Source organism: Dermochelys coriacea, chromosome 10 (genome assembly GCF_009764565.3).
Source record: "Dermochelys coriacea isolate rDerCor1 chromosome 10, rDerCor1.pri.v4, whole genome shotgun sequence".
NCBI classification, from domain to species: domain Eukaryota; kingdom Metazoa; phylum Chordata; order Testudines; family Dermochelyidae; genus Dermochelys; species Dermochelys coriacea.
In genome coordinates this window covers 30768296-30787913 of record NC_050077.1, presented here as the reverse complement: position 1 = coordinate 30787913, position 19618 = coordinate 30768296, and the positions used below count along the sequence as shown (strand labels likewise).

The 19618-nt window shown below is 54.8% G+C and overlaps 1 protein-coding gene across 1 annotated transcript in view; it reads right to left on the bottom strand.

Annotated features, from left to right (window-relative positions):
- SEPTIN12 (septin 12) overlaps window positions 1–19618 on the bottom strand; it is a 65657-nt gene that overhangs the window by 6226 nt on the left and 39813 nt on the right. Inside the window, 4 exon segments of the mRNA XM_038419912.2 lie at window positions 226–363; window positions 905–986; window positions 1854–1982; window positions 16174–16368. Coding sequence (XP_038275840.1) covers window positions 226–363; window positions 905–986; window positions 1854–1982; window positions 16174–16368 — 544 coding nt within the window.

The window sequence follows — 19618 nt, the reverse complement described above, 5'->3', positions numbered from 1 at the left end:
ACAGATTCACATGCTGCACACCGGCCCCCAGCCAGCTGAGCTGGTTAGTGCCCTGGCCGGAGGCAAGCCGGCTTCCTCATCCTACTAGCAGCTCCATGAGCCAGCCAATCCCTTGCAAAGGGCTCAGCCTGCCTCGCCTAGGGAGAGGTCAGCTCAGCAGGGCATTTGGTTAGCCAGGCAGGGCACTGGGCACTCAGGAGCAGGCAGAGACTGATCACGGCTCACCAGTGGCCAGTGGGTGGCACGAAGTACACACAGCTGTGGACCCTGGTGTCCGGGATCTTCTGTTTGCGGCTGATGAGGATCTCCTCTCTCAGGTACTTCTCGTACTGCTCGTTGATGTACTTGATGATGGGGTCCCAACTGGGCAATGGGAGAGGAGGCAAGAGATTGATCACCAGCATCCCCTAGGCACTGTGCACACTGCACGCACAGGAACTGTCCCACCCACCACTGAAAGGCAGCCACTTCTGGGGCGGAGAGCAGCACCAGCACACAGCAGAAGGTGCTCAGATCTGATAGTGTGGCATAAAGCCTTTGGCGAGGTGGGGCTGGAGGAAGGGGGTGGTGTTTTAACCAAATCCCTAACTCTTACAGAAGTGTCCCAAGAACTTTGGTGTCCCCACAGAGCAGAGAAGAGCTGGATTTTAGTGTCTCCTGTGAAACCCCCCATAGTAACTGCCTGGAGCTCAATGGATCTAGTTCACACAGCTGAAAGGCAGAGTCCACAGTGCCAGGGTATGACCCTGTGGTGCCAGGGTGTCACGTTATTACCAACTAGCTGCTCAGACTAAGCCTTTCCTGGTGCCCCTCCTTCTATGGCCCACCCCTGGCCAGCAATGCTGGGCTCCCTTCCATCCAGCTCACATTGCCCTTGGGGTCCCCAGAACCGGGTGGAACCTACCAGTTTTCATTGTTGATCTGGTCACCGAACCCCGGCGTGTCTGTCACAGTCAGCTTCATCTTCACGCCCTTCTCTTCGATAACTAGTGGGGGCAGAGGGTGCAAGGTCATGGGGCGGCTCCAGGAGTCCCCTGACCCCCCGTTGGGCATCCCTTGCACAGAGCCCCTCCCCAGCTCCCATTGGCTTCCCACTGCTCTCTGGGCACACTCCACTCGGGCATTTCCCCAGACACATGCAGCAAAGCCATCCAGGCCTGGAACTAGCAGCTGTGGGAGCTGGGAAGGACCTTGGTGACTGTCTAGCACCTGGGGCACAGTGTGGCGAATCCCATCCACTAGGCTTGCCCAGGCCAGGGGGCAGCAGCAACAGCCCCGGGGGCACCCTGGCAGGCCAGGCTGGGAGGACGCGGATGATGGGGCCAGATCCTGCCCCAGTGAAGTCAATGGGAGCTCTGCCGTGGCCAGGGAAGTGCCCCCATGCCTGCTGAGCTCTCACTCCTCTGCCTGGAGCAGAGAGGCAGGATCCACGGACAGGCAGGCCTTCCCCTGGGGGGGTCACTCTAAGGACAGGGAGTGACCAAGCCGGAGACTTGCAAAGGAGCCTCTGTTTCCCAGGGCAACAGGCGCTTCTGAAATTGTCTGGAAGAGACTAGCAAGCGCCAGCCAGCCGGGGATGGCAGGGAGGGCTGGGGCCCATAGGACGAGGGCGAGGCCTTGCTGGGCCCAAAGAGACCACTCTGCCATTCATGGGGGGGAAGGGTCCAAGGCTATGCCAGAACTGCCAGAGGGACAGAGGAGGGGGTCAGGGTGGGGCATCTGGCAGGACAGGGGGCTGCAAGAGGGCTCCTGGAGAGACAGATGTCATGGGGGCTCCCAGAGGAAAAGACATGGTGGGAGAGGAAGGGGTCCTTCCCGCGGCTCCTGGAGGGCTGAGGAGCAGGGGACCTTACCGTGGGTGATGGACTGCAGCTGCACTGTCTTTGGGACATGCTCCTCATAGCCGGGGCCTGTAGGTTTCCGACTCACCTTCGACTTGAAGAGGGTGTTCACCATTGTCGACTTCCCCAGGCCGCTCTGCCCTGCATCGGGACAGAGAGAGAGGACCGTGTGAGCTGCGCTCCCACCATGCCCAGAGGCAGCAAATGGGCATGTGGGATCCAGGACACACTCCCCTGTCTCGCCAAACTGGCCACTCCTTCTTCCCCACCCCATCTCTCCGCTGAGCTCCTGGACACGGCTGGCAGAGCATTGCTGACTGGCAGAGGAGGCAATGGACAGCAGGCAGGAGGAGATGGCGTGGCCTCTGGTCCCCAGACATGGGGGTGCAGGATCGGCAGGACACAAGCTTGGTTCACTCACTAATGGGAGGACACCACAACCAGCCTGCTCCCATCCCCTCCCCAGGTCCCGGTTCGGAAAGCACTGGCCACTGCTCGCTTTCCCTCCTCTCTTCCCCTGCTTGGCTTTCTGCTGCAGCCCGTCAGCAACTAGCTTAGCAGAACCCCTGATAGTCCCATGCACCCCAAGCTAGCCTAGCCCCCACCTCCCAAGACAGCTCCACATGCCCCCAGGCATCCAAAAATCCGGGTACCCCACATGTCCCAGCACTCCCACCTGGGCATGGGACTAGGGGTTTTACTGCTGTCTTCTTAGACTCCCCATGTGTTAGCAAATGCAGATGGCAGGTGTGCCACTCCCCCTTCTACCATCACTGCGGTCTAGGATCTCTTCCCTGCTGGAGATTCTCATGGGGTGACCCGTGATCCCCGCTGGCCCCTTATGTCACCTCAGGCGGGAAACCTAACCCAGGGAGATGGCTAGTGGACAGTCCCTGCTGCACTGGGAGGCTTGGCTGGCACAGCCCCAGTGCCCGGATCCTGCCGCTCTCGGGGGTCACTGGTGGTTTAAAGAACATTCTTCCCCAGAGCGTCAGTAACACAGAGCAGGAGGGAGCAGGCCGGGGGATTCTGCATTGGAGGGAGGGGCTGGCAGCCAGACCCCTGGGAAGGAGAAGTGAAAGTGACCAGCATACAGAAGGGGAGTCATTGCAAGAGTCTGTCTAGCCCCAAACACTGTATCCACCTCCCACTCTTCTGCTTCTGTGGTTGGGGTCCTGAGAATGGCAGGAGCTGGTGTTCCCAGTGCCCTGGCTGGCCACCATCCACTTGCCCTCTCGACTCTTGGGCCCTCTGTATGTTCCTCCCAGGGCTTAGGACAGCCCAGCCATTGTTCAGTCCCCATCCTAGACCTCCCCATTGCCTCCCCATGCAGGACCCTTCGAGCAGCCCTGCGCTCCCCTTTCCCTGGCTACAGCTTTCCCCAGAGGCTCCAGGTCTCGTCTTTGTAACCCTTCCAGGGTGTGGGCCAAGGAGGGGACTGGAGTCAGTCACGTGTCCAGAGAAGGAGGCGGTGCTGGGGCAGCTGTTGGATTGCAGGTGCAGGGGGAATTAGCCTGAAGGGACTGAAGCCCACATGAGTGGTGGGGCTGCTTCTTCCAGGGCTGGTTGTTGACCATAAATAAACACTACTGGCACAGAAAATCAGCGTGCCAGCACCAGCGCTCTTTTAGCCCCCGGCACCACCTGAACCCTCGGCCAACCCGGACGGGCCCCTGTCCCAGCTGGCTCAGCCCTTATGCAGGGGTAACACTGTGGCCAGAGGGCATGGTGGGGAACGCTGTGCTCCCATCACATCTGACCCCCAGGATGCAACTGCAGGGGTTTTGCCCCCCCCGGCAGGATTGCTTTGCCCCCCCACCCCTGCCCCAGCTGTGTGCAGATGGGAGGGGGATTCCATCACTGATGTGTTTTACTAGGGGCACTTGACACAAGTGGGGGGGGCAAGGAGAGCACGGATGAGCCTGCACATGGGTGGAGTTTGTACAGACGGGGAGGGCTGTGCACGAGTTGGGACTGGCACACACAGGGGACAGGCATCCACACAGGGTGGGATTTGTATGCATGGGACATGTGTGCACATACAGGGGAGGGTTTGCACAGGATGGGGTTTGCACGCATGGGACAGCAGATGATATTCACTCATGGTGGAATTTGCACACAGGAAGGGGCAGGGATGTGTACAGGTGGAGTCTGCAGATGGAGGAAGGGGTGGGTGTGCATGCAGGGTGGGCATTTGCACAAAGAGGAAAGGGTGGGTTTCGTACACAGTGGGGTCTGCAGATGGAGGAGGGGTGGGTGTGCACGCAGGGCGGGCGTTCGCACAGGGAGGAAGGGGCGGGAGGGTGTTAGGGTGGGGTCTGCAGATGGAGGAGGGGTGGGTATGCACGCAGAGCGGGCGTTTGCACAGGGAGGAAGGGGCGGGAGGGTGTACAAGTGGGGTCTGCAGATGGAGGAGAGGGTGGGTGTGCATGCTGGGCGAGCGTTTGCACAGGGAGGAAGGGGCTGGAGGGTGTACAGGTGGGGTCTGCAGATGGAGGAGAGGGTGGGTGTGCATGCAGGGCGAGCGTTCGCACAGGGAGGAAGGGACGGGAGGGTGTCCAGGTGGGGTCTGCAGATGGAGGAGAGGGTGGGTGTGCATGCAGGGCGAGCGTTCGCACAGGGAGGAAGGGACGGGAGGGTGTCCAGGTGGGGTCTGCAGATGGAGGAGAGGGTGGGTGTGCATGCAGGGCGAGCGTTCGCACAGGGAGGAAGGGACGGGAGGGTGTCCAGGTGGGGTCTGCAGATGGAGGAGAGGGTGAGTGTACATGCAGGGCGGGCGTTCGCACTCAGATGGGCGGGTGGATTTAAAGCTGCTCTCAGACAAGGCAGAGCGTTTGTTCTAGCTCCAGGCCGCACAATGCGGGTGGGAGGCCGAACGGCGCTCAGAGAGCTGTGATGTGATGGGCCCCCAGGCCCAGACACGCGCGCTACACACTGGTAGCTAACTAGAGCACCCGCTTCTCTGACTGGTCTCCATTTCGAGCTCTGGAGGGGTGTGGGACACCAGCCCTTAAAATGCAGGCCCTGCAGGGCTATTGCGCACTGGCCCAGGACTTGACACAGCCCGAGTGACCAGGGTCACTTCCACCCCTGCTTTGTCATAGGAAACCAGAGCACGGGGGACGAGTCACAGACTTCCAGGCCAGATGGGCCCACCGTGATCGCCTAGGCCGAGCTCCTGTCTCCCCCAGGCCCATAATAAGCTCCTGGCTCCCTGACAATCCCAGCCCCCACCAGGACAGCAGGAACGTTGGGCACTTTCCTGCCTTTCTAGACCTTCCTGGCACGACTCGGCTTTGCCCTGCATAGCTCCCTTCAGCCCAGCCCGGCTGAACGAGGAAAGCAGCCTCACACCTGCTGAACGCAACCCCCAGCCTGCTGCACGGAGCTGGGGAGCGCAGAAGTTCCTCAGCATGATTTACCTTCCCTTGTCAAGACACACTGGCTCCAGCTGAGACAGCCCTGCAGGCAAGGAAGCTGCTAATGGATCCGGATGGTGGTGTCTGAGACGAGGGCTCTGCGTGGAGTGAACAAGCTTCCTCCACATGCCTCTACCAAAGCCCCTCAACCTGATCTGCAGCCCCACCTGCTAGCCCAGCCCTGCTACTCCCACAGCTCGGCCAATGCACCTCCACCTTGTCCAGCAGCCCCCTGCCATCTCAGCCACGACTCCCCCAGCTCAGCCAATGCACCTCCACCTTGTCCAGCAGCCCCCTGCCATCCCAGCCCTGCGACTCCCCCAGCTCGGCCAAGGAACAGAGACCTGCAACTCCCCCCACTAGTCCAGTCTTGAGTCACTCTGTCCTGTACAAAAAGAAAAGGAGTACTTGTGAGACTAACACATTTATTTGAGCATAAGCTTTTGTGAGCTACAGCTCACTTCATCGGATGCATTCAGTGGAAAATACAGTGGGGAGATTTATATACTCACTTAAGGTGAGCTATTACCAGCAGGAGAGCTGGGGTGGGGGACCTTTTGTAGTGATAATCAAGGTGGGCCATTTCCAGCAGTTGACAAGATCGTATGAGGAACAGTGGGGGGTGGGGGTGGGGAATAAACAAGGGGAATACTTTTACTTTGTGTAATGATCCATCCACTCCCAGTCTCTATTCAAGCCTAAATTAATTGTATCTAGTTTGCAAATTAATTCCAATTCAGCAGTCTCTCATTGGAGTCTGGTTTTGAAGTTTTTTTGTTGAAGAATTGTAACTTTTAGGACTGTAATCGAGTGACCAAAGAGATTAAAGTGTTCTCCAACTGGTTTTTGAATGTTATAATTCTTGACGTCTGATTTGTGTCCATTTATTCTTTTACGTAGAGACTGTCCAATTTGCAGGTGAATGAGTCTCTGATAGTGTGGCTGATGTGATTAGGTCCTATGATGGTGTCCCCTGAATAGATATGTGGACACAGTTCACATGCACCAATATATCTACCAACGTGATATATGCCATCATGTACCAGCAATGCCCCTCTGCCATGTACATTGGTCAAACTGGATACAATTAACTTAGGCTTGAATAGAGACTGGAAGTAGATGGGTCATTACACAAAGTAAAACTATTTCCCCTTGTTTATTCCCCCCTCCCACCCCCCACTGTTCCTCAGGTGTTCTTGTCAACTGCTGGAAATGGCCCACCTTGATTATCACTACAAAAGGTCTGTCCCCCCCCCCCCCCGACTCTCCTGCTGGTAATAGCTCACCTTAAGTGAGTATCAGAGTAGCAGCCCTGTTAGTCTGTATTCGCAAAAAGAAAAGGAGTACTTGTGGCACCTTAGAGACTAACAAATTTATTAGAGCATAAGCTTTCGTGAGCTAGTGAGCTGTAGCTCACGAAAGCTTATGCTCTAATAAATTTGTTAGTCTCTAAGGTGCCACAAGTACTCCTTTTCTTTAAGTGAGTATCTAAATCTCCCCACTGTTTTTTCCACTGAATGCATCCGATGAAGTGAGCTGTAGCTCACGAAAGCTTATGCTCAAATAAATGTGTTAGTCTCTAAGATGCCACAAGTCCTCCTTTTCTTTTTGCGAATACAGACTAACACGGCTGCTACTCTGAAATCTGTCCTGTACAGAGTGCGCTGCTGATCGGTCTCCAAGCCAGGGTCAGGCTGGTACCATATCAAGTTGACCAGGGCTTGACTCTATTAGCTGACAGCTAGTGGCCAAAAGACAAAGTCTAGTAGCCGGCGTGAAACAGTGGCAGCCTCCCCTCTGCCCAAACCACACCCATCCCATGCTGAGCTGTGCTGACAGTGGGCTACAGATAGCTGAAGCGGTAACCCTGCCTCCCCATGTCGGTAACACACCTAGTGTCCGTACACACGTGCTCCCAAGGTGGTGGTCAGGCACAGCACGGGCTTGGTTAGATGTGCTTCAAACCAGGCTAACTCCCAGGCCTTCAGCAGTGCCGAGGACCCCTGGAGCGTGGGCAGGACCCCCATGGCACAAATACTCCTCAGGTCACCACGGACGGGGGCAGCTTAGTCAACTATTGTTCTGCACAGGGGGCAAGGTTGGCAGCTGCCACTGACTGTTCTATGTAGCGCCGGGGGGCCCAGGTGGGGGCTGTTTTGCCAAAGTGTGTTCTAAGGAGCTTGGCCTCTTCTCCCACAGCTCCCCATGCTCCCCCCCCCCCGCCCCAAAGCTTTGCCTAATCACCTTCGAGCCATCCTTTTGGGGGCTGGGCTGGGCTGGGCTGGGAGCTATGGGACAGTACCTAGAGAGAGGGCAACAGAGCGGTGCAGCACAAATGCAGGGCAAAGCTCCCTGGAGAGCTCGGGCAGCCCTGGGGACACTTACACCAGGGCCAGCCACCATTCCGTTTGCAGCAGCTCCTGTTGCTAATGCAGATGCACTCTGGTCCCTCTGCTGCAACCTAACCCAGGCCTGCAGGGAGTTTAACTATGTCACCCTGAGGATCAGACTTCCGGGCCCTCCCCTCTCCTGCCTAAGCTATTGCATTAGCCTGCCTCCAACCCAAGCAGGCTCAAGCCAGCATTATGTGGACTTGAGAGTCTCCGGCCAGCAAGCCCTGCTTCTGAGAGCAAAGGAAACGCTCTCCTCAAGAGGATCTGGAGGGGAAGGCAGTATCAACACTCCTGATGGGGTCTGGGCTGGACCCTCGGCATGCCACACACTCCACTTGGATAAAGCTACTGCAGCACAATGCAAGGGGAAAGGTGCACAGCTTCGGTTTGCTCCAATCCGCCACACAGTGCCCCCTATGGGCCATCAGGGAGTAAATCATGTGGGATGCACAACCAGGCTTGGCTAACATTGCAGGAGCAGCCTTAACACAGGGGAGTTCTGGAGATTTGAGGTTCCTGATTTGCACTGACATGGAGTTTTTTTTTGCAAAGACCAACACCTCTGGCCATGCAGCTGGCCAGTCCCCTGAACTGGCCGTGCCTGGTCTGTGGCGCTCACAGCAGAAGTTCAGATTGGGGCTTGTGGGAACACTTCATTTCCGTGTGAATAACTCAAAGCCAGTTGAGCCATGCAGGGAAATGGCGAGATCTTGAAGACGGATGTACCGTGCTGGGTCATCTACCTAGACAAGGGACTTAGACTCCATGAGGACACTGAACTCCCCACCCAGCCACAAAAGTGGGGCAGTTTTGGAGGAGGGTGAAATAGCCACCCCATTTTGTAAGGTGCTACATGGCTGGGTTCGACAGCGATCCAAGGTCTCTCAGCACTAAAGCAGCTCCACCGCCGAGTGCAAACAGGGCAAGTTTGAAATGAAACCCCCATGTCCACGCTGGTATTCTGAGGCATTTCTGGCTCGAGAATGCTTTGAGCTCCACTTTCCAGCCCCAGATCTGTGCTAGGAGGAGATCACCTTCCTCCGGGCAGGTCACCTCTTGACCTCTGCCCGCGGTGAGGCCGTAGCAGCACCACTGGAGGGGGGGGGTCAGTGCTGCTTGAGGGTGGGGATCAAAGCTCACAAAGCTGAGGGCGGGGGCCAGTTTTACATCAGCACGAGACATGGGGAATTTCAGCCTCCAGCTCTGAGAGCGAGATGGGTGTCCCTTTCCCTCTGCAGGAGGCAGCGCGCTGGTCAGCCTGACGCAGGATTTCCAGATCCAGAACAAAGCAGCCTTTCTTCTCCCACCCCCCTGCTTCCTCTCAGTGGGCATCTGGCCTCTCCACTCACTCCCTCTGGGGGTCGCCAGCAGGCGCAGCCCCTGCAGACGAGCAGCAGACGGCGGCACCGAAGACTGAAGCGTGTGGCCATACCGCGCCCGGATGCAATGCCACTGGCAAAGGCAGCACCTGCCCACCAAAGAGGGCCCCGCTAGCAATGTGCCTATATCACTGGCACCCGAGTCACTAATACCTACTCCATGGCTGAAAGAGCATGTGCTCATCTGTCAAGGCTCCTCAGCTCCCTGCCTGAGCTAGCCGGGCATGGGCCAAGGTGCCACGCTAAACTGGCTCTGGGAGAAAGTGAATGCAGACAGGTGTCACATGAGGGAGGGGCGAGAGAAATAACCCCGCCTAAGTCCAGCCTCGGAGGCATTACAGCCCTGCAGCAAGTACCAGGGACAGTCAATGGGAGTTATTGGAAGTTATTCCCCAGCAGTCTGACTGTGCCCGTGCCCCTCCCAGCAGTGTGGCAGACAAGCAGTGGCACCAGTTGCCCTGCTGCTGTGGCAGGGCCTGCGGTGAAATTGCTTCGGCGCATGCTGGCAGGCAGCACCAGAGCACACGGGGCTCAGCTTCCCCCGCTGTGCTGAGCCTCCCAGCAATGAAAGGGCAGCAGCAGCAGAGCTGGGAAGGGAGAAGGTTAGTGTGGCTCTGACACTGGGAGGGTGGATTGGCAGGCAAGAGGGGCAGCTGCGATATAGGGCTCTCCACTGGCTTCTGTAGAGAGAGGAAGCCAGGGACGGGAGAGGAATGGCAGAGCTCTCCCAGGTGGAGAGGCAAGCCACTAAGAGGGGCAGGGCCTGGAGTCTGCTCCCCACACAGCTGTTGATTTTATGCCAGAACAGCCACTAGTGTGCATGCAGTGAGAAGAGGAGCCTTATACCTGTAGAGCTTATTCCCTTCCTGGTGGGGAACAGCCACACCGGTGTAAGCACCTTTATCCAATAACTGCACCCACACAGGCAGGTGACACCACTTTAACAAGACCGGTATAGCCACAGAGTGCAAGGCCAGAAGGGGCCACCAGATCACCTTGCTTGATCTCCTGGCTACCATAGGCCACCACCAACCTCCAGCACCCACCCGCAAAACCCAACTACTGGAATCGGGCCAAAGCACTCTGACCCTCGGGAGGCTAAACAACGGTGTGTCACAGGCAGAGAACAGGAGGGACTGAGGTGCAGTGCCTGAGGCCCCTGAGGCAATAGCAGGGAATTGATTGAGTGAGCTAGACCCAGATACTCCTGGCAAGTAACCTGTCTCCACACTGCAGGGGAAGGCAAAAATCCCCCAAGGTCACTGCCAATCTGACCTGCCAAACTCACCACACCACTCGTTGCCATCTCTGATGTTTCAGAGGAAGGAGTTAGAAACAACCAACCAAAAACAGATACAATGAGGAGGAAAGAGTGGAACAGCCTTTTGGGAGCATCCCAGAAAGCTTGGGCCTGGCAGGAGGCCCCCAGCCAGATGCAAAAAGGTAGAGAGGGAACCCAGCCATGCTTTCCGGCTCTGGGCATCATCAAAAGTGTTTTAATTAAAGAGTCTAGCACTCCGCAGTGCCCAGGAACTTGGAGGTGCTTGTTTTATTAGAGTAGGTTTGGGGGGGCTGCAGATATTCAGGGCTGGAAGCTGGCCAGCTGCAGTTCACTTGAAAATGCCCCTTCCTTTGCGAGGGGGAGGCAGCAGTCATAGGCAACTGAACAAGGAGAAGCAGGCTTGGAGTCACCCTTGCTATGCAGTAGCTCTATGGTCATGGGACAGCCATGGGGCTTGGTGATAGAGATCTTCCCCCTCACACCCCGGCTGCCTGCTAGTTCAGCACGTGCTCTCTCGTGGTAGGGTTTATCTGGCAGGAGGGAGTTTCCTCTCCCTGTCCCAGGCAGCTCCAATCTCCCTCCCTCTCCCTTTTAAATCAAAATGTCAAATTTGTCCATATGAAAAATTCCCCGGGCTGATGAGAAGCAGATGTGCAGAGCCCCAGCACACAGCTGGAAGCCCTTAGCTTGTATGTTCTCATTTGCGATTGGCTGGTTTGGCCTGGCCTCCTGGGTCCTTCTACATGCTCTGCTGGGCCCTGATACTGCCGCCCTCCTGGGCAAGCCAGGACATGCTAGCAGTTGCACACTAGCTCGCCATTCAGCTGCGGGCCACAGAGCCCTCGTGGTTAGAGGCCGGGGGTGGCTCTCTCGCTGGGAGAGAGGGCAGATTGCTCCCTCTTCTGGCACCTCCAATAGCCCTGGGCCCCTCAGACCGGGGGCGGGGAGCTAAGAGCAGGGGCTGTTTGATGTGTGGGAGAATGCAAACCTGCCTCTCCTCTGGCAGGGAGCCCCACCCCCTTTCCATTCACTGCTCCGATTTCACTCTCCAGCTCCTTTGGGATCTGCCCTCTGCATATGCTTCCGCCCTCCCCTCCCCGCTGAGGGGAACATGGCCCAGGCCTGCAGAGGGGGGTCTCTGGGATGCATGGGATTCAATGCCGAGGGGGCTCGGTGGGCCCCCTTCCCCTCCCCCTCCAGAGTATCAGATGAAGCCCAGCAATATTATCCCCTCCAGTGACTGGGATGCAGAGATCCTATGGCAGCATGTCTCTCTCACTCTTCCTGCCAGGCCGAGGTCAACGCATAAGGGCCCAGCTCTTTTGCTAAAATGTAAATTGCCTGTTAAATTCTCCTGAAGCTATCACTGTCTCCTTCACCTGCCTCTTGGCTCCTCCAGTGCATGGAGAAATCCTTAGTGATTTATCTGACTCCCTTGGGTTTGGTTCTCTTTGCTTTTCTTATCATTGCTTAGCTCTTTTAAAACCATTATCCTGTAATCTTCCCCGTCCTCCTCTCTAGCTGATAGTTTATGCTCCACAGAACCATCTTTCTTCCCCTGGATTACTTTCTGACATCTCCATGTTGGCTTGTTTCTCTTGATCTGGGAGTATTTATTGCTGGACAGAGCACATACCCAAGGCTTTAGAAAAAGCTCCATAAAGATTTGGTGAGGTACAGTGCCAAGCCAGGGCCAAAGAGAAAAGATTCTAAGTATGTTGGGGGTGGGAATGGAAATGAAGCACTGCAAAGGGTTGGCAGCATTGTGGGCAAAGCAAGACCCTAGATCCAAATGCCTCAGAGCTTTGGGGAAGTTTGGATCTGGAGACTGGAGCTGGTCCAAAACTGTGCCATTGGAGGAAAACAATCAGTGAAATACGGTGCAGAGATGAAAGAGCCAAGAGGGCTGATGGTAAGTTTAAAGTTAGATGAATTTGACTAACTGTAGCCCACCAATAGAGGTTGTTTTAAATTAGAAAAACAGATTTTCAAAACTCTAACTCCAATGAAAATAGATATTTCGGGCCAGCTCAGCAGATGATTTAAGCTAATGTGGCTTCACTTAAGTCAACAGAGCTCTGCTGATTTACACTGGCTGGGGATCTGGTCCTGATAATTTAAGGGCCACTTAGGTCAACGTTTAGGTTTTGTAAACACAAGGAGATATAAAACTGAACTGCTTCGTGGTTGTTGCATTTTCATTAAATGCTAGGGGTGGATTTAAACATGCCTTGTAGAGATACTGCAGCATCCTGTTGCATTCCCCACTGCCTGAGAGTGAAACGATTAGTTCAATTGTCAGAGGTGAGTAGAATGCAAGAAGGAAACTACATGAAGAATAAATAGGGGTTTGTCAATTGCTGCTCTTAGAATCATCTAAGGTGTTAATAGTAACAGAGTGAAGAGGTTTAGTTTTTAAAGTATGGTCATTTTAATGTTCTTTCCCCTTTAAATACAGATTTCACAAGCTGTCAAACAACTGTTCCATGTGCCGAACTCTAGAATCTTCAAGCAGTTCCATACCACGGACTGACAGAATATATCTGAACACAATTCTCTGGCCTCATCTCCGTCCTCCCCATTCTGTTGCTTTATCTAGTTGGATTTCATCCTGCATTTCCCCACATTCGTCCGAAACCGGCTCTGCTGAATCCTAATCATCAGGTCCTTTACTGGTCTCACTCAGGTGCTGAGTACACACATCTGTGGATTATGGTCACTGTCACTGCCTCTGCCTCCTCCCAGGTCTCAAAAATCAACAGCCATGGCCCTGTGTTGCCAACACACATGATTTTATCAAACGTCTCATTTTTCTTAAAGCTTCTGGAGCCATGTGATCACTAACTAAGTTCCTAGACCACTGCAGAGAAAAGCTTGAAAAAGTGACCCCTAAAAACTCAAAAGCCAGACAGAAAATATCCTCCCTAAATGTATTATTTTGAAATCTCATGATTTTTGAGGCCTGACTTGTGATTTTGGCACGTGGGGCTGACCTGTTTCTACTCTGCCTCTCCCTGTCACAGGTCATGCAGAAAAAAGCCAGTGTCTCTATCCCAAGTCCTCAAATCTAGCGCCAAGCACAACAGGGCCAATCTGGGCCCTTGGAGTGCTAGTACAATACAGATATTAAGTATTAATAGTCTATCGTCTGGGCCTGACATTACCACAGCCATGTGCCGGATGCTCTCGCTGATGGTAGGGGAAGGAAGGATGATCAGCGCCTGGCAGGGTGAAGCCTTTTAGTCCCTCCACCTAAAGTCAGAGTCAACCTTCAGCCAGCTGAGGGGCAAACTGACACCTTGCAGGGAGCGTGAGGGCTGCACCTCGTTCCTATGACAGCATGTTGCAGTCACCTCATCTTTACTCCAGAGGCGTGGCCTGCCCAGACTCCCGATTAGCATACAGCGGGGCCAGGTGGGTTGAGGAAGCAATGCCTCTCAGACCAGTACTCACTAAAGACCTCAGCTTTGGATTAAAGACAAGCAGTGTAGGCTGCAGTTAGCCCGTAGCTGGACTTTCTACAGCCATCCTTGATGCAGTGTCCCAGGGCCCATCCTGGGATCTGACTCTCCCATTGCTTGCTCTGTTCACAGCCCTTCCTTCTCATTTCCAGCCTCACTATCTCTCTAGCCAGATGGTCACACTCCCCCGGTTATTAGGATCCATTGCCGAGCTGTAACACTCCCACCGCCCCGCCCAGAGAGAGCTGTTCTGGCTCCTAGCCTGCTCATCCCCGGCTCCATTTCATCCAGACGCCTCCTTGGAAAGTGCAGCCCACTGACCTTGGTTTAAGCCCATGATATGTGAATGCTTCTGGCTTTCCCTCTGGCCCCTGGCAGTCTCTCTCCAAGTACGCAGGCACCACAAGAATTCCATCCAAGTGCCCTTCTCTCCCGGAGAAGAAATCCGCATGGAATTTCGTAGCTTTGAGAACTCTTTGAACTGTTTTTCGGGTTCCCAGCGGTAGTTCAGGTTCCCAGCCCTTCTCCCCCACCCCGCTGTGCGCACACACTTTTGTTATCTAACCAATCTCAGCCCTTCCCCCGGCTGATTCTTTCTTGACATGTTTTTTCCAGCTGTGGAGCACACCCAAGGTTCTCTTATAGAGGGCAAGATCCTCAGCCGGGGTAAAGCAACAGTGACTCACTGAAATCAATGGAGCTACAGCATGTTAAGTCAAAGCTAGGCTGAAATCATTGTAGTGCAGAAGCTCTGGGCCAGAAGCTCCCAAAAGCTATTAATTTGTATTGCACCCAAAGGCCCCAGGCCAGATCAGGGCCTTCCAGGGTTCATAATCCAGGAAATGGGACAGATCCGATCAGACCACCCTTCTGCCATCTTCCCCACGCTGTGTATTTGCTTTCACTCTGCCCACTCTCGCTTCCATTTTTCATGTTCTGTCATAGGCAGAGAGCAAAGCCTGAAATACCAGAGCCAGCCAGGCCAAGCCGTCAGTGCTCGCGCTGGGTTTGAATTTAGGCAGCAGGATTTCAGCTACGTCCTTCATTCTGACACCACCACATTACTGGCCCCAAGTTCATTGGCCTCCCCCCACACTGCACCATTGCCAGCGGGCAGGGCAGTTTCCCGGACCAGCCTGAACAGGCCTCGCCGTGCATGCAAAACAGCCAGTCTCCCTGGAGCTGGGCATTCGGTTCATAGCATAACATGCACATTCGTGACTATCCGAGCCGAGACAGTAACTCAGCAATCCCAGCTTGTTTCCTCTCGGTTCTCTGTCTGCGAGCCAGGCTTTAAGGAAGCAGGGGGCAGGCTGAGTGAAAGCGAGCATTTCACATTGGGGTTTTCCTCTCGAGATAGACATCTTCCCATGAGCACCTTACCCAAGCCCTCCCTCTCTCCCCTCCCCCACTCCTGCCCAGCCCCCCAACCCCACCTCAGTGTTAAGGAAACAAGTTGCAAATACAACTTGCTGTCCTGGGAAAGCTGCTGCAACCTGGTTACCAGGACCCCACTGCTGTGTCTAGGTTCCTCTCCCCTCCCAGCCCCCTGAGCTCCAATTTCTCTGCATCTCTGAAAAAGCTGATCATTCCTATGCCTTTCCAATATTGATGCAAGCTGAAATAAGACCACACGAACATGGCTCAGCTGACAATAAGACAACAGCTGAGCAGGTCCTGGCACAGAGCTGAGTGTTTTTATCAGCCTAGTGAGTCCAGAAAAGGCTCTGGGAACCCTGAAGTCCTGGACTGGGGTAGGAACTAGTAGGAAGCGTCTCTGCTAGGTGGAAAGGGACAGAGGATGTCATGCTGTGATGGATGCAGAGGGAGAGGGTAACTAGCACCCAACATCCCAGCAGCTGAAAGAGGGAGACAGCAGAGAGGAGACCCTCGAGAGAATCACCCCCACAGACAGCGGGCGCGAGGAACATACACATCTCCCAGCAGAGAGAGAAGAATGCGCGCCCCGCCACACGCAAAGCTGCAACCTTCACTCCAGGAGGAAGCACCTGAGCTGGTCCAGGGCCCTTTATTTACCGAGAAGGTGTTAACACCACATCCCAGGCATCCTCTCTGCCCTTTGCCAGCTTTGCAAGATCATCAGAACTGCTGCCCTAAGCTGGGGGCTGCATGGCACCAAGTGACACAGGCCAGGAATGCCTGTCAGCTACCTGTGCCTCCCTCCCTCCGCCAGGGGCCTGCCGTGACCAAGGTGAGAACAGAGCCATGGTTCATGTTCACAGAGCACAGCAATGGTGTTAGATCCTGGCCAGGTGACAGGACCAACTGGGACTCCAGCAGTGCGGGTTTCCCCACCACAGCACCCCCATCAGCATCCCTCTGCAAAGCCCAGGGAGAGGGGGAGCAGTCCACCATGGGAGTTAAACCCAGTGCTCACCTACAACCATGAGGTTGAATTCGAAGCCTGTTTTCATGGTCTTGATCCTCATCTGATCCAGCACCGCCTCGATGCCCACGTAGCCAAAGAGCTCCAGCCCCACGTTGGCTGGGTTAGCATTGCGGGGTGTCTCCTCGGGCATTGGCTGGACGGGCTGCCCCTCCATGCTGATACACCCTGGCTCCGGGCTACTCTCTGGTAGGGGAAGGAGATTCCTGAGTTAGATACTTGGCGGCTTCACCAAGTGATAGAAACAAAAACACACAAATGCGTTGAGGTTAGGAATCATCTAAAAATCATTAGAGCCAACCCCCGTGCCCAAAAATAAATTCGTTAATAAGGATTATAGAGCAGTGCTTCTCACCCAGGAGCACATGTATCCCTGGGGTTAGGCAGGTCTTCCAGGGGGGACTCAACTCATCTAGATCAGTGTTTCTCAACCTGGGGGGGGTCATAGGATGGGTTTAGGGGGTTGCAAGTGCAGGGCTGGCATTAGGGGGTGGCATGCAGGGCAATTGCCCTGGGCCCCACACCACAGGGGCCCTGCAAAGCTAAGTTACATGCTTTAGCCCCGGGCTCAGGCTTCAGGGGTACAGTAGTCTGGAATGGTTGAGAACCACTGTTCTAGAGCAGGCTCAGCTGCAAATATATTTCAGTTCCCTAAATAAAGAAAGCCAACAGGCTTCCAGACTGTATGGGGAGCTCAAAGTCACAGCCATTCTCCTGGGCTGGGTTGTGAAATTCACCCTGGTCTAGCACCACTGGAGAAGGGAATTCCATGGGCACCTCTCTTGATGAGCTCATGACCTGGAGCCCTCTGCAGCTTTGCAGCTAATTTCCCAGTCTGTCCTCCAGGAGCTGTACAGCTGGCCCCCATCTACCACGCTTCCAAGAGCAAAGGAGAGGATGGCAGAGCAGGGGGGCTGTGCTGCACCAGCTGGGATCCTACAGGACAGCAAAGAGGCCTCTGAAAAGAAGGCCAAAACTGCAGAAGGCTTCCAGGAGATACCCACCAGAAGGGAGCACAAGTCTGACTGCAGCCTGCGTGTTTGCTCTGTCAGTCTTCCGCCTGCTTGGAATCCACCTGAGCTCAGCCCCAGCCAGAGAAACAGGAAGGGCTGCAGTGTCTGGCAGGATCCTCCTAGTTCCATGCACCGTGCCCTGCCACTGGCACGCTAGAATGAACGGGGCATCGCAAAGCGCCCTGTAAGTGCAGAGGCTCAGAGACTGCCCTGGGTCAGGCCTTGCTCCAGATTGCAGCTCAGGAGTCTGAAAACATTCATTTTGCAAAAATCGCTGAGGAAGTGAAACTCCCCCGGTCCCGTTTAGGCTTTCTGCAGGGCCTGGCTGGTTGGAGACAGTCTCTGGAGGCCAGCATGTATTTACATATCTGGAGCTAACGGCAGGGGGTTAGCAGGTAAATCTAGAGGTTGGGGGCTGAGGCCTGAAGTGAGAACTGCCTTAATTCACATGGCTCTGCTTCTGTCACCACTCCCACAAAGGGGCCCAAAATATGCCCTACCGTAAACTGTTTCCGTTGTGCACGGCACCTGCATTAGATGGGAGAACCTCGATCATTCTCCCCACTGTGACGTACTAGGGCTGTGCTCAGTCTAGTTCCAATGGTCCCACCACAGGCTGCATCCCAAAGCGCTTGGGCGCATGGTACCCGATTGTTCCAACCCGTGGGCAGTGCTGGAATTTGGTGTGATTATCCTGATAGGCCTCCACAGTACATGCAAGCAGCCCAGCCCACTGAGTGCAGCAGCAGTTTCTCAAGGGCAGATTCTCCAGGGGGTGCAAAAGCCACAGGAACCCACTTTGCAACTTGGCGATAATGGGGTGTCAGCAGTGGAACCCGATTGGCTACTGCGCAGGGAGCAGACTGGGTTAATGGGTGGCAGGGGGCTGAGGATCCCAGCACAGATTGCACAGACATCGACATGATAGACTGGTATTCTCACCGGTGCCTTTCCGTTGCTATCAGGTAGCAAACACAGCCTGACTCAGTTATTACATGCATTATGGTAGCATGTAGGGGCTGCCAACCAAGCTTGGAGTCCTGCTGCGCTAGGTGCTGTACAAACACAAGGAGGTCAGGGTCTGAATGAGTTCGCCCTGCTAGGGCACATGGCCACGTGGCCACACAGCCACAGCTGGGTTCGCAGATTGAAGATTCCACCACATTAAGGATAATGGAGAGTCCCATGGAAGTGCCATGGTAACACACACAAAGGGGGAGGTTGAATATCCCAGACACTACCATCAAGTCCAAGCAGAAATGTAGGCAGCATCTAGTTCCTCTGGTGCCAGACGATGGACTAGAGAGCACACCTCCCCCACCCTGCCTCAATCTCAGATCCCTATGGCTCTGTGACCAGCAGAAGGGTGGTGACGGTTGGTGGCAGGACCAGTAAAGGTTTCCCATCAATGGCACACAGGAATGCGCCTATCAAAGCAAATTAACCTTTACAACGTGTCACCATTGGATTGAGGAGGAGTACCGAGAAGCCTCCAATACACTCACTTTGTGCTAGGTGCTGTGTCTGACTACCAAAGGCACTAATATGCCCCCCCTCACCATAATATCTGAGCACCACACAATCTTTAATGTATTACTTTCACAGAGAGGCCAAGGGACTTGACCGAGGTCACACAGGGAGCCTGTGGCAGAACACAAAATTGAATCCCGTCTGCCAACCTCTGGGCTAGCACCCTAACCCCGGGCCCATCCTTCCCCTCCCCACTTTGTACACTCAAAGAGACAGTCCCTGCTTTTGCTGAATTAGAAGACACCCCCCAGCTTTAATTTATACCCAGGATGCCAGGTGATAGCAAGTGAACATTTTATTCTACAAACACTGCCTGGCAGAGAGACAGAGCACAACAGGAACCAGATCCCACCCATACACCAAGAAACCCTTGTGTTGCAGCCTCCTCCTGTAGGTGGCAGGTGAGATCACAAGGTACCTTGGAGACTGGACACAGAGGCCTGAGCACTCAAGTCTCCAGCTCTGGACCTGAGATTTTTACAAGTCACCAGAGACAGGCATGAGGCAAGACTGCTGAATGCCTTCTGGGCCAGCCTCTGCCTGACCAATAACCAGAGCGCTTTGGCAGGATATTTCCTTGTTGGTGCACAGCACAGATGACTGACACTCAAGCCCAGAGCCACTAGGAGGGTCTCAAGGATAAACACTGGGACACATAATACCTGGGTGCGCTCCTGCCCCCTGGGGCCCTGTGCCTCCTGGTTTGGACTATCTTCTTGGTGCAGCTTGTGCTTCTCACTCCCTTCTATCTACAATGATGCATGGGTCAGATACAGAATAGGGAGAGAGAATAGCAGCCATCGCACAAATGTGGCATGATCACTGACCATGCAGCAAAGGGATCATGTCACAGGACAGCAGTGGCCCCAGTTACTTTGCACAGTTTTTGCTGT